This window comes from Epinephelus moara, chromosome 15 (genome assembly GCF_006386435.1).
Source record: "Epinephelus moara isolate mb chromosome 15, YSFRI_EMoa_1.0, whole genome shotgun sequence".
In the NCBI taxonomy this organism is placed as follows: domain Eukaryota; kingdom Metazoa; phylum Chordata; class Actinopteri; order Perciformes; family Serranidae; genus Epinephelus; species Epinephelus moara.
This window is the reverse complement of record NC_065520.1, coordinates 6153811-6169588: the sequence shown is the minus strand read 5'-3', so window position 1 is coordinate 6169588 and position 15778 is coordinate 6153811. Positions and strand designations below refer to the sequence as shown.

At 41.8% G+C, this 15778-nt stretch overlaps 1 protein-coding gene across 2 annotated transcripts in view; it reads left to right on the top strand.

Annotated features, from left to right (window-relative positions):
• Positions 1 to 635: 635 nt before the first annotated feature.
• The window catches only part of creb3l1 (cAMP responsive element binding protein 3-like 1), a 42967-nt gene continuing 27824 nt past the window's right edge, over positions 636 to 15778 (top strand). For both annotated transcript variants that reach the window (XM_050063494.1, XM_050063493.1), the window contains exons 1-2: positions 636 to 1033; positions 13416 to 13551. In XM_050063494.1, the coding sequence (XP_049919451.1) occupies positions 923 to 1033; positions 13416 to 13551 (247 nt within the window). In that variant the 5' untranslated portion in view covers positions 636 to 922. The remainder of the gene's footprint in view (positions 1034 to 13415; positions 13552 to 15778) is intronic.

The window sequence follows — 15778 nt, the reverse complement described above, 5'->3', positions numbered from 1 at the left end:
TTTCTAGCATGCCAGATATCCAGTCCCAGTCACAGACGAGGGGGCGACTTGCTCATAGGCTTGTTCACACATGAGGACTCGTCGTGGCAGATTATATGCCGACTCACCTCCGACCCAAGGTGGCTCTCAAGATCCTCTGCGATGTCAAAATCGCAGTGAAAAGTGGAAAGTGGAATGAAAGGTGAAAGTGGGCTACTCAGTGTGTAAAATGGCTCCAATCAGAGTGCCATACTGCTACTGCATTTTGATTACATAGTGGTATTATTAGCACAGATGCAATGTATTGTTGGTGCTGCATACAAAATACATAAGTGCTGCATTTCATATACAAAACCTCAGTTTGTAAAATGATGGGTAACTGTGGCTTTAAAATAAGGGAAATATTTCCCTCTGCAATGTAGAATTACTAGGTAACATGAAATTGAAATACTCAAGCTGAAGTGCCCTTAAAATTATACTTAGTCACAGTAAGCAAAGCCTACTTCTAATAGCATTAAATATTGTTGTTAAGATGGGATTTGACATTATGTTAATATTAATATTTCTGTGTTTTGGGCGTGCTCGTTATTTGACGCCACGGGGCGGGGCTTCTCTGAATATTCATTGGCGCGTGGGAGAGACAGCGCACGCGAGGAGCCAGAGGCTGAGCCGCACGCACACAGCTGGATGGATAGCAGCGTCTCCGCCACAGCAGCCAAAGGATGTGAATTTTGACATTTTTTAAAGTTTGTCACTCACAGAAAGCAGCAGCTGGAGGCAGCTCGACTCACCGGGTCCACACACAGGCGGTGAACATAACAGCTGGATACTAACACAGCACGCGGCAGCCGTCTGAAAACAAACTGCTCCATTTTAATGAGTTGATTTGAAGATAGTTAGCTACTGAGCATCCGTCCAGTGAGCTGTAGACACACACACAGTCATGATGGAGTCTATCTTAGACAGTTTAGCAGCAGAGAAACTCTACCCGTCCGGCGGGACCAACCTGTTGGACCTGGAGGAACTCAGCGACGGAGATTTCCTCACTAATGTGGTGAGTTATTGCTCTAAATTAGCCCCACTTAGCTTTATGTCCCACATGTGAGCCCATAGTTTGTATATTCACGAGTATAAACTATCCACTATGCTGCTGGAAGTCAGCTGTCAGTATATCAAACGCACCTCTGCTGCCTGTTCCGCCCGGAGCCGGACCTCAGGAGGGCGGTGCAGTTGTTCAGATCCTGACTGACATCCGGGGCTCGTACCCTGTGTGCGTATGTTTGTGTTTAATTGTGCAAACCAGTGTGTGGGACTGGGAACAGCAGCACAGACTGGCGAGTTACTGGTTAACTTGTGTGTTGTGTTTGTGCTCAGCGGGCAGGTGTTGCAGTCCTCAGCTGCAGACCTGACTATTAATACAATGTGTGTGTGTGTGTGTGTGTGTGGGTGTGTGTGTGTGGGTGTGTGTGTGGGTCCTGAACAGTATCTGGTTTGGTGTGTCTGTGATAGAGACTATTAATGGACTAATTATTCATTAGCTATCCATTAACTCTTTCAGGGTTTCACTTCATGACACCCTAATTAAAAAGAAAGCTCATCAAACTATGGAAATGCATTAATCACAGTAACTTAAGTCAGATTTTAAGCATAATATTTGATAATCAATTCATCCTTTGAGTAATTTCAAAGCGTAAATGACAAAATTTCACCTGTTACCTGGTTTTCTTAATCTTCTATCATAGCAAACTAAATATTTTGGGGGTTTGCTCTGTTGTTCAGTCAAAACAAGACATTTAAAGCTGCTTTTATGGGCTCTGGGAGCTTGTGACTGGCATTTTTAATCAAGTAATTGAAAAAAAAAGTCAATAGATTCACTGATAATTAATTAAATGTCTAACTTTTTACATTTATCTCAACTCTATCATTGCAAAGTGAATCCCAGACAGTTATGCACTGTCAAACTGCAATCATGCGTGCCATATCTGCTTCGGACACTTTAATTAAATCTTGTCCAAGCAGCTCAGTGGTGCTGCAGAATAATAAGTGCTGCAGTACAGTTCAGGCTGTTGCGATAAAAATTCAGAGGACAGTTACATCTCCCTCCTGTCTAAAACCACCTGTTGTCACCGATCCTCTCTCCATATTCTCGTCCAAGAGCAACAGGTTCCCCTGGACAACTGCTGCATATATCATCTCCTGTCTCACCTGAGTGATTGTGTCTTTAATTTTGGACGCTTGTGTCTGTAGAGTCATGCCTGTTCATTTATGTAACAATCACTGTGTTGCGTATAAGTGAAAGTGCTGCAACAGGAAACAATTAAGCAATCATTAAGCAACAATTAAGCAACTGTCTCATGCCCACTTTTGGCAGACGCAACTGCACTGTTGCATGTGAACCTTGTCAAATCTAAATGTAACGAGAGCCCTGGCACCAGCCCTTAATGCATGACAATGTATTCCTCCCCATCCCACCCTGTTCCCAAGTGCACTGCATGTGTGCGGTGCACCTCCGGCCACAAAATGCCAAAAAGTACACTGCCATGCCCTCTGCGTGCGCCACGCTTGACCGAGCCTTGCACTCTTAACTCATGGAAACAGAGCCATTTCACTGCCGCACGCTGAGAGTTTAAGGATAAATATAACACTATCAGCAGGAAGTACTCTTTCTTTATTTCTGTTCTCGCTGTCTCCTTTTCCACTCTGTGTCATTTCCTTTTTTTAAACGGCACAGGTTTTTTAAAGCAGACGTCTATTCTAGTCAGTGAGTCAGCCGAGCAGTCTGCATGTGGTTTAAACTCCCCCCCGTCCCTGTTCTAAATAAAGTAGTCCACTCTGCTGTGAAGCCACTAGGCTGGGCTGTACCACTGAGGGCATGGGAAAGGATGGCTGATTTATTGCTCTGCAAGATGCCATGCTGATACATATTTGAATCTCTCCTCAGTCTATAATCTGTTGTGTAGACAGGTGCTGTTGATGGAAGCATCAGAGACCTCCTGTTGCTGATGCTGGTGCTGCACAAGTAGCATGGCTTTATCGGTTTTTGCTGAAAACGGCCTCTACAGGTGGTGAGACTGAACCAAAACAGTAAAATCAAAACCAGGAGCAGAGAGGTGCCAGTGAGCTGAGAGGAACAGCAGTCGGGGTTGACTCATCACGATGAATGACTCTTTCACATTACACCCCGTCATTGTATCCATTGTTAAAATAAAGATATTGATTATAGCAGCTATATGATGCTGGGAGAAGAGCACAAAAGAGGAGATCGCAATTTTCCCCATTCAGACAGTGCTGCTGTATATGTGCAATTTTTTCTATAATGGTTAGGACATCATTACTGGACATCAGCTCATTGGATTTCGTTAAGATGTGCTTCATGCTGCAGCACAGCAGAGATTCACACATTTCCTGCTCTGTATTTTGTTTACCTCTTCCAGTAAACTGTGAGCCCTGTTGATAACCAGGAGGAAAGACTGTGTAGATAAGAAATAGGAGTGGGCATTAGAGAGCTGGTGGAGGTTGCTTAAGAGAAATAATTGGGTGAATTGACATTGTCATTCAGTCATTATGTCTCATAGAATTAACTACCTGTCCCAGTATTTTAAAAAGAACAATAGTCGTTTGGACCAAAGTGTACCTCCATTCATTGATCATTTTTAATTGTGCAGGAAATTCAGCTTTCAGAAGCTCCAAACACAGGCCAAATTATCTGAGCATGAAGTACGCTTTTCTCTAACTTCACCAGCTGGCCACTAAGGGCGTTGATATGTGGTTGACTTTAGGTTGTGACACTAGATAACCAAAATTCAATGTTAGGACAAAGTCACTATTTTATGAAGAATTCTGACGACAGATGACGTTGATATTTTGTTGGTTCAGCGTCTTCTAAACATCTCATATCAACGTCATCTTGATGTACAAAAACAATATGTAGGTCCATCCATGTCCCACCCCTCACCTATGGTCATGAGCTTTGGGTAGTGACCGAAAGAATGAGATCGCGGATACAAACGGCCGAAATGAATTTCCTCAGATGGGTGGCTGGGCTCAGCCTTAGAGATAGGGTAAGGAGCTCGCACATTTGGAGGGAGCTCGGAGTAGAGCCGCTGCTCCTTCGTGTCGAAAGGGGTCAGTTGAGGAGGTACAGGCATCCGATCAGGGTGCCTTCTGGGCGAGGTGTTTCGGGCACGTCCCACTGGTAGCAGGTAGACCAAAAACACGCTGGAGGGATTACATATATGGGAACGCCTTGGGGTCCCCCAGGAGGAGCTGGAAAGCATTGCTGGGGAGGGTGCTTTTCTCGGTCTGCTGCCCCTGCAACCAGGCTCTGGATAAGCGGATGAAAATGGATGGATGGTATGGAGAACGTCTGCAAAACATCATTAGTTAATGTCCACGCTCCATGAAATTCTAATGCCGTTCGACATTTAAAATAGCGCCAACCCAATTTTCTCTCCAACCAAACCTGACGAAATCTGCCCGATGAAAGAGTCCAACATCTTTCGGATGTCATATTCACATCCGTTGCCAGCTAGGTCCAGTTCTCTGTAACGATAAAGAGTTATCCCAAGTTTTCCTGGCCCATATTTATGACGCCTCTCTGTATTTCTAAGGAAAACAAAAGCCTCCAACCTCAGGATCCTCTTAAGTTTCCCACACACATGAAGCATGCTGTTTTTCTTTTCTTCTTTTGTGTGCATAACAATTCCCATTATACATGAACAGGCCTTGAATACAGTTTGAATTGTGCATCATGCACACTGAACCATTTTACCCCAGTGTCAATAATCATGCATGGATAACATCATTTACCACCTAGCGGGTCAGAACAGCTCTGCATGCAGCTCTGCTAAACCCTGGAGGAGAAATGAGCACGAGTGCTGCAACTAATGATGATTCTCATGATGCATTAATCATTTGTGTGAAGTGGGGTTTTTGAGTGTAAAGTCATGCCGGACAAATGCAGGGGGCGAATGCCATGGTAACACACTCCACTGACCTTTCATTAACTGTCTGGCAGAGTCACTTTGAAGCACATGAGGGCCAGTTTCAAAGCACGGGCGTTAAATGGTATGAATGGAACAAAGGTCTATATATGGAAATTGAACAGCCTATAAACATTTGCATGAATATATTGTATGGATTAACACATAGATTCACACACACAAGCACAAAGTGAGGTCAACCAGGGACAGTGTCGTATCTATTTGATTCGATTCTACTCTGCTCAAGTCTATGTTTGCAGAAAACGTAATCCCTATAGATATTTGGACACTCTGTCCTCTATCCTTGTTATTTTGTTCTCTACATTTATATTCTAGTCCCTCTGTTCTCTCCTTTCTATTCTACTCTATTCTACTCTCCGTTCAGACCCTGTACTCCAGCTTTAAAAAGACACACCCATCTCATTTGCATGCCTGTCCCCGATTGGCCGCTGAGCTGCCAGATGGAATGTGAGCAGGCATGCAGCCGTTTGTGTGTGTGTGTGTGTGTGTGTGTGTGTGAAGGAAAAATACTCTTCTTCTGTTCTACTGAGGACTATAGCTGAGTCCAATTCAGTCTCAACACACACACACACACACACACACACACACACACACACTCTCACTCCTCTCTCAGCTCAAGCGAAGCCAAACACAGCCAACCCACTGCAGCCACACACCACCACATGAAGCCAAATACAGTAGAGAACATTGCCATTTTCTTATCTGTGGCAGCCAGTGTTATAGCATAATGACATGATGTTTTCAGGTCTCTCACAATTTCATTTTACACTGCAAAGAAAATCACCGTCTCAACCAGCCGTGTAGTCTTTAACTGACTTTCAATGTCTTATTTAAAACCAGTAAAAAAATGTCTGCCAGTGGATTTTGTAGAAATAAAAGATTATACTAGAGTTTTTGCATGTTTTGGCCTACTTTACTATAAAAATAAATTACCTTTAGTCACTTTCCAATTTGCATACTGTAATATTGCAGGTGATTCAATGTAGGGCTGCCTGCAGGAGATGATTATTTTTATATATAAAATGTGAAATATGCCTATGATAATTGCTCTCTGGACGACACTTGGAAGATTAAGTAATGATCAGAATGTTTGCCATTTTCGGTCGACCAAACGATTAACTGACCAATCATTAGAGCTCTTCTCTGATAATTCCCCAATTCATACTGCAGCATTTTAGATCAGTGGTTCCCAACTGGTGAGTCGCGGTCCAAAAGTGGGTTGCCAGTCCATTCTGAATGCACCACAGCTGACTCACAAACAATGGCAAATTTGTAAAAATCACACTTTATTTTGTAGTTCAGTGAATTTCCGACACAGACCTTTTATTTTGAAGTGCTGTTTCATTCTGTAGAGTGAGCGAATAACTGCAGCTACCTAAAAGAGACAGCAAACTAGCTCGACGCGGCACTAAATATATTAAACTGTGTGGACCTTGAAGGAATGACTGAAGAGAAATATGGACCCTGTGTCTGGATCAGTTAGGAACCAGTGTTTAAGATGACTGAATGAACGGTGATCTTTTAGAAAACCACTGACTGATGGAGAGACTTCAAGTCTATGTTCATGGATTGATTGATTGCAAGAGTGTGAAATGAATGCAAAGCTAAACATAGGCTAAGACATGCAAAACACTTCTGGTGAAATGGTAAACAGGACTGATGTTAAAAATCTGACATACAGGGCACTATAGAAGTCAACTGAGGGTCGATGATGTCATATTGTAGGAAAAAGATTAGAGCCAAATCTGAAAAATTTCTTCTGACTTTAAGCTCAGACGGTAGCACATCATTCCACCCCTCATATTGATATGAATATATGGAGCCCTTATCTAATGAAAATGGTATATTCATGCAAACATTTGCCTTTTGGTGCTGTTTCCTGCAAATTGTGGAAGTACCTGCATGTTGTGCAGAGTTCATGATATGGCAAAATGAGCTATTGCTAAAATTGTGGCTGGGACAGTGATGCAGCAAAATGTAGTCACTGTGTGAAAATAAGTTAATGCAGAGAGGAAGTCTGTCTAACATGACCGAGCGTTCCCTGCAGCCTGGTGTAAGATGTCTCAGGGTCTTGCGTTAGTACCTGCAAGTGCATCTAATGTACAGTAATTTATGACACTCACTGTTTTTTATCGTCACATAAATCGACCATAAATAAATTCTTTCATAATGATTTGGGTTCTTTTTAATCAGGAAAGACACAAGTAAACATGAGCGCAGAAGCTTCATTTGACACTTTGACCCTGTTGATTTGATGGTTGCATGGAGCCCTATAAATAGCAGCCAAAAACAAAGCACCATGATGCCAAGAACTGGAAACCAAGATACATTAACAACTGGAATAAGCAGAACCAGAGCCGCTGCAGTTGGCTCCCGAAGGCTGAATTTGAGACGACATGACTTGTTGAGAAAAAAATGTTTCTTCAGTGTATTTCCCTTTGGCTTTTACATGATGTTCTGGGGAGTTTACGACGGTTTCCACTGCAGCGTTCATGCCATAATGACATAAAGTTTTTGGCCTGGCTCTCAGTCCAGTTTATCCCAGTGCTTTCCTTCCTCACTCTATCAGGAAAAGCATATCACATGCACACCAACATTGGTGATTTTTTTTTTTTTTTTTTTTTTGGTGCATATTTCACCTGAACCAGTAAGGCATCCAAATGACAGGAGAGGAGAGAGATATGTTGAGACTCAACACTGTTAATTACAGGCATAACAGAGTCACTCTCTGCTTTTATAATTACTCCTTGTGTCTGTCTTTCCCAGCTCTTTCCCTGTGTGGTTTACATCTCAGCCCCATCCCCCCTAATGACACACCACCAGCACCACCACCACCACCACTGAAATAAGCTATAAAAACTGTCAACTGCTTTTTAACACAGTTTTTCCTCCCTAATGTGATTATTTTCCCAGCAGAGAGGGTTCAGGTAATGAAAGGTCCAGACCTCTGCTCCTCTGTTCACACCGACTGCAGCTGTTCCCTCGCCGACCCCCTAACTCATTAAGCTTCCTGTCCTAATAACAACAATAACAGCTTCCACTGTATATATGTCACTGCTGTTTGTCTCCATGTTTCAAAGCTGTGTTGTAAAGTGCTCTCCGAAGCAAATAATGAAACAAAATGTACAATATCGGAAAATAAACCGAACTGTAACATTTAGCACTGATGAATATCAGGTGGCGTAGGTGTGATGCAGGGCAGCATCAGCACTGAATGTAATGCTCCACTGAGTGTTGACCTTTTCTCCAATCAATTTCATTGTTCGAGGAAAATAATATTGTATTATCCAGATACATAATTATGCTGAAATTCTCAGTCTGCCTGGTAGATTAACCCCGCAGCTGCCAAGGCAATAATTTGATGTTGTAAATAAACGCTATTTTGTGTCCATCTTATAATATTATGCTGTTTTTATAGCTGTTATAGCTTTTCACAGACATGAAATGCAACATCCTCATTTTGAATCTGAGTGTCGTTTCCCTTTTCTCCCCTTGTTATCCTGTCATCTCTCGACTGTCAGAATCTCTAATAAAGACACAAAAATGCCTCAAATTCAAACAAAAAATACACATGAATCAAATCATCAAGGAAACTTTTGTTAAATTATTTTTTGGGACTTTTTTTGCCTTCAGTGAGAGGACAATTTGAAGCATTAAAGGAGAATAGAATAGAACCCACGGCCACTGTGGCAAGGACACTGCCTTTGTAAATGGGGTGTCTGCCCTGTCTACTTAGCTACTGGGCACCCCAAGTGCAGCAAATCTGAATGATTTGAACATTTTCTTCTTAAAAAAAACAATGTTTTTTGTTAAAAATGATCAATTTTTAAGACCTCTGTATTGCACAGGTTGCACATAGTGGTCTGACCATAGAAACAGAGGAAACAGAAACAAGTAGACTGTTTGCCACGGTCATTTGACGTGTACAAAAGAAAGTGGTGATCCTTGTTCGTTGTTTTGGTGACAACATAGGGCCGTAAAGTGTATTGCACTCATTAATTTAAGATTTTTTTTGTTGTTTATAATCTATTCTTACATCCATTGTCCTTACCAAACAGTAAAATACAACCGTACACCATTTCAAGTTTCTCTCTTTTACCAAACGATGAATAAAGTTAACTTTATTGCCTTGTTAACTCATCAGACAGAAAAAAACACCTCACTGAAACGATCTTAATTAGTCTTGTTAATTATCTAGTTAGTTAGTCCATCGTTCCAGCGTCACTGACTCTGGTTTGGCTGAAATAAATCTGTAATTCCCAGAGTTCACTTGTTCTACGTGGACAGCTACAGTAACGTTACATCATGTTCCAACAAACATGACATTAATGGCAACAAACGAAACGTAAGGGATTGCTTATTTGAAAACGTAACGTTACTACTCCACTGCTCGTTCGGTCGTTACTGCAAAACCTCACCTTAGTGAGTTCAATACTTGCCGCGAGTTGGTTTGCTTATACTGAAGTTAGCCCACAAGCAATCGTACACATAAAAATGGCTGCTGCTCTGACCATCCTACTCTGTTGACTTGAATAGGAATGTCTGTTCTATTCTCTTCCTATTTCTATGGGTCTGACAGACGAATGACTGCAGAGGAGGACTTTGTTGCAGCAGTATTAATTGTAAGTCATTAGGAATGTTGGGAGTTCCTGATAAGATAACTTTTGGCTGCAGCATGACAGCTCATGGTTTAATTTATGGAAACAGATTTAAGAGAGATCCCAAAACACAAACTGTAATGACTTAAAAAAACATTAATTAGTGTTTAACTGGGAGAGACACTCCATCATCCAGCCTTCTATCCCATCTGAAATCCACCTCTAGGTTTGTGCCTTTAGGGTTTGGCCACATGGATCAGTCTTAAAATGATCACAATTTCTAATTGACATATTTGACTTTGGCCTATTAAACTGACACAAGAGAGGGAGGGAGATGTCAACGCAACAGTCTGTGCATGTCCAGTCCTGAGAGGAGGAGATCTTATCAGTCAGAATAGCTGAGCGTGTCGGGTATAAGAAAACATCTACACTGCCATGGGTGCATCATGATCATGCCAGTGGCAAGTGATGGATAAGAAAACGATTTGCCTCAAACAGGACTGTGCTAGTAGGTGAGAGCTGTATGGAAGGCTCCAGGTGTGCTGGAGGTGAGCAAGTGGATAGCAATACCTCAACTAAGGGTCACTACTGTACTGTTAAAGAATTAAATTCTATATAGTAGATTGTCAGTAATGCTAGAAGAGAGCAACATAAATGCTAAACTGTTGCTCTAATGCAGCTACTGGAGCTAATTTTAGATGATTACTAAATCGTTTCAATTATAGACCTTCCTCTGCTTATTCTCCCTCTGTGCAGGTCTCCCAGCATCATACCAGCTTCACCCACATTTCTCCATATGGGAAACTTTTCCCTGTTTATTTTTGAGCGGCCCAGTTTAAATGTGACCTATATTCCCTAATGGTGCAGAATTAAAGGGGCAGTGTCAAGGTTATTTAAAGGGATATTGTTCCAACGTTTAGTGCAGCAGGGGAACAAGGCTGCTCTGTCACTTCTTTTTGTGGGTGCGCTTGTTTATGAATGAGTGAGTGTTCACTTGTGTGTGACAGAGCAAGTGGCTGCATGATTACTGAGTGCACGTACGCACACACCTTGTTGAGCAGCGGCTGTCAGTTGTTTTATGCTGCAGTGAGCTCTGATATGACAGTCAGGAGAGTTAACAGCACCTTTAATGTCAAAAAATCAAAACGTCTGTCGCGAAAATTAACTTTTATGCCTCTCAGCCTTCCTCCTGGCGCATTGTTCGTACTTTACAAAACTCAACACAGTTCACAGTTGGGTTTCAAAACATCAGCAGTTTTTTATGTGCCATGTGCTTCTGTTAGTTTACCCACCATCTGTGTGTCTACCCCCTCTCAGTGTGTGAGTATGAGTGTGTGCTCCACATGGTTTCATTAGACAGCTGCATGTGTCCCAGACTTTCACACACTCTGGGTTAATGCATGTGTGAGGGTGTGAGTTTTACCTAAACTTGACTCGTTTGAACAGTATTAAAGAATATCCCAGAGTATATACACGTTAACAGTGATTCCCATGACTCTTACCCTCAATGTAATCCTGTACCATAGGTGTAGATTTTGGGGAGGATGTGTATCCATGTACATTTGTCCCCTTAACTAAAGAATGAAAGTAGCAGAAGACTTTTATTTTGAAAGAATTAAAGACATTTACACTGTAAATTGGTGCAAAAAATCACTTAAATGCAAGAAATTGAGGGATTGATGCTCAAATTTTTTTGTCAGAGGACCCCAAAACCCCCTGTTTCATGTGCCACCACCCACTGTAAGAACTAAACCTTTGCCCTTGGCTTGTTTACTCTCAACACCCTCTCTTCTACTTACCCTCACTTAACTCAGCAACGATAGACACGACTACCAGCACTGGAGCTTGTTGTCGTGTCATAAAGCCAAAGAAATAAAACAGGCCTTTTTAGCACGTCCAATCCTATTTGTTAATGCCTGGGTGTAAGTACTTTTGGAGAGCTATCTACAGACAACTGGCGTCTCACTAAAACACAAATTGCTGACTTTTACCCATCAAAATTGAACTACGCACGAAAATGTTTAAAACCATTTGCACTCTTGGCCTTATAAAGTCTAAACTAAACATTATAATGTTTTATATGAGTGCTGGTGCTGGTAGCTGGCGTGCAAAGACGGCCAAAAAGGCTTTAATTTCTTTAATGTTGATATTAAAAGATATTGAATTCAGCTCTGTGTTTATTATCCCAGTCGTGTCTTTATTGTCGCAACTGGACTGATTTAATCTGCGGTGACACGTTTTTAAAGAAGCTTCAAGGTAATTTCCAGGAATTCAACCTGTAAATCTATTTTTGTGTTTGTTGTTAATTAAATTAAGTTATTTCTGTCACTGCGTCTGTCTCGGAAGCCTCCAAGCTGAGTTTACTTGTGTATTAAATTGCTTCCAACCAATCCATCTGTGTATGTGTGTGTGCTTTTTGTACTGCTCTGTGCATGTTTGCTCAAGACCAGGGTGACTCATATTGTGTGTTTGTGTGTGTTATAACCAGTGAAATCAGAGCACCATGCTGTCCCAGGCTTCCAGAACATCGTCTCTCAGCTCAGTGACTCATCTCATCCAGACTGAGGATGAATCTATCAGTGCTCGTTCCCATTGACTGACTCTTCATGCCATCCACAGTCTGGGTTGTGTGGTGTCTGACTCTGAGAGATAGTCTGCGGTAGAACTGAAAGAGTCAATTAAAATGATTAATCAACAGCTATTTGATAATCGCTTGAGTCTTTTTTTTTTTTTACGCAAAAATGGCAATTTGCTGCTGTGCTTTGTTTCATATCACTGTAAACTGAATAGTTTAATGCCTCTGTGCTGGCAACAGCTGTCCTGTTTTCAGATTGTCTGTCTTTCTCATTCTCGTAAACGTGATATCTTAAGAATGCAATGAGTAAATTTCTTCAAATTTGGCACAAACATCCATTTGAGCTCAATGATGAACTGATGAGATTTTAGTGGTCAAAGGTCACTGTGACCTCACAAAACGTGGCCATATATCGAGAATTCATATGTTAATTATGACAAAATTTCACACAAATGTCTGGTAGGATAAAACAGAGAAGTGATGACATTTTATATCCAAAAGGTCAAAGGTCAGCTTCACTGTGATGTCATAATGTCCTGCAAAACCACCTCAGGAACAGAAGGGGAGACATTTGGTGACACTAATCTTGGGTGTCTTGAAACTGCGCTGATGTAATAGATCTTCTGTGTTGCTGGGTTGAAGATGTGTGTGAAGCATCCGCGTTTGAGAATATGTAGCTTCTTTGCAGCCGTATTTGAAGTGTTGTCTACCGTCGTGGTTACATATGAGGCTGGACAGACATGGATGTGAACTTTAACTGCAGCTTGACTGGTTTGCAGAGGCATAAAACCACGAGGTGGTAATTCTAGTTTTGGATTTTGGACTATTTGTGAGACATTTGAAGAGGTCACCTTGGACTTTACAGACAGACTACTACAGACTATTTCCAGGTCTGACGCTTAAAAATAAAGTCATCAGTCTTGCAGAAACCTCAACTTTTCACTCACATTGTCGGATCATTATACCCACAAATGCTAACTGAATCATGTCTTTCCAAAACTTCAGCTTTTCCTGAGTCACTTTTGTGAACATGCGTTATTGTCAGTTAATCCAGTGGGTTTTGAAATGGTTTATTTAGCTCAAGATGTAGGAGGATTGTCTCACCCACAAAGGTAAAACTTTCAAGTCACTAAACCTGGAGACACATGAAAAGTACCACAGTGTATGACTTCATTTGGAGTGGTAACTGTCCCATGGAAACTGTTATTTTACTGAATAAAATAACCATTTCTGTCTCCATGTGTCTCTCTGTGTGTCCAGCCTTTCTCAGGTGACCAGATGGACGACTTCAGCAGTGAATTATTCAGCAGTTTCTTTGACGACCATCTATTAGAGCGGCCCCTTCTGGCAGACAGACCTTCCCCTTTACACATGGACATGGACGACAGCAGCCCAGGTCAGCTCCTCTTTTATTATGAGAAGTTATCAACACAGCTCCTCGCAGTGTTAAAATAAAAGAGCACATTGTAAGGATAGTACAAAAAGTCCTATGCAAATGCACCAGTGGTTGGATCACAGTGGTTGTTCCTTCCAATAACATTTTTCCAGAATTCCCATTTTTTGCCAATGTAACGATAAAAATCTCATAGCAGGTAAATCTTGGTTGGTGGAAACTTTTCCAATGTCCAACCACTGTCTTGGAGATGTTTGCCTTGAAATGCTTTCAGGCCCAAAAATAATAAAGTTTTCCTCTGCGGAGGTAATAGTCACATTTGGATGACCTTGTTTCTCCGGTTAACCTCCAGCAGTGCAGCAGCCAGTTGTTCCACTCCTCAGCCAACGTCTGTGTAGAAAAGACCCCAATCCCATTATTTGGTTGGATTCAGAAGCCAAAAGCTCTGGCTCAGTCTTCCCCAGAGAGGTCAAATTCCACCATATGAGAGCCAGTTTCTCTTGCCAACGTCTGTGACTTCCAAAACTCCTGCCAGACGGAAACACACAAGACTCCTACTCCTCACCTAGCAGGTGCTGGGTCTGTAAAGAGGAGGCATGAACTAGAGCTTTGACTCTCTGCTGTAACCCAATTGGGCCTGATCTCACCGACGGGCTTGGCCCTGGGCTGGCAGTAATTTCTTAAAATTCCTCGGGCTTGAATCAGGTCAGGTTTACTCCAATTTCCCAGTGTGTTTTTTTAATTCAGACCTTGTAGTCTGTGTACTGTCATAAGTAATGTAGGGTTTTGTTTCCATCAGCCCATCCGGACTCCTGCCTCTCATTAATGAGGAGAAATATTACATAATACAATCTCTTTTTAATATAGATGGCATATGGTGTTCAGCATGAGACGGTGCATGTTGGAGATCGTGTCACAAATGTCCCAGTGAAAAGACTTTAGTGGAGTTTGATTTTTAGTAAATGTTTTCATATAAAAACATATATATATATATATTTATTTATTTATTTATTTTTTTTAACAGGCTCATGCACCAAACTGCTACCATGGTTCAGGCTCAGGTAGAGCTTGGTCAGAAACTATGCAGGTTTATGTAGGGTCGGGCCCAGTCATTGCTCGAGCTGGCTGAGCTTCCATGAGGCACTCCTCTGCACACTAAGCTGTGTAAATAGGCCTTGGTTTCCCTGCTCAGTTATTGTACTGTAGGTTCTTCAGTCTGTTGAAGCTGTCACATGGATCTGCTTGCAGCGCTACATGTCACACTCATCACTTGAGACAGGCGTTGCCATGTCCACTGAGACTTGAAGAAAATGACAGTAGAAAGGGATAAAAAAAACTTGAGTTTTGTGTTTTAGGACAGTGATTTCAAAGTGGTCCTGGGCAAAGTGGAGGAAAGATGAGGGAACATGCTTTAAAAAATAGAAAATAAAACAGAATTATTATTTTGTGTATTTTTTTTTTATAAAATATGATTTATGATAACATATAACATATGAAATTCTTATTTGCCATGCCCATCTTTCTTATTGCCTACCAGTCAAAACATCATTAATCATGTCATTAGCTGTTTGTATTGAACAGTCTGCGCCATGCCAAGCTTCCTCTGCTTCTGAAATTTAGGATGGAAATCTAGGATAGGACAGGACAGGACAGGACAGGATAGGATAAGCTAGGATAGGATAGGATGGGATAGGAGAGGACAGGACAGGATAGGATGGGATAGGACAGGACAGGACAGGATAGGATAGGACAGGATAGGATAGGATAGGATAGGACAGGACAGGACAGGACAGGACAGGACAGGACAGGATAGGATATGATAAGCTAGGATAGGATAGGACAGGACAGGACAGGATAGGATATGATAAGCTAGGATAGGATAGGATGGGATAGGACAGGATAGGATAGGACAGGATAGGATAGGACAGGATAGGATAGGATAGGACAGGATAGGATAGGATAGGACAGGATAGGATAGGATACGGTAGGATAGAACAGGACAGGATAGGATAGGACAGGATAGGACAGGATAGGATAGGATAGGACAGGATAGGATAGGATAGGACAGGACAGGACAGGACAGGATAGGATAAGCTAGGATGGGATAGGATGGGATAGGACAGGATAGGATAGGACAGGATAGCACAGGACAGGACAGGACAGGACAGGACAGGACAGGACAGGACAGGATAGGATAGGATAGGATAGGATAGGATAGGATAGGATAGGA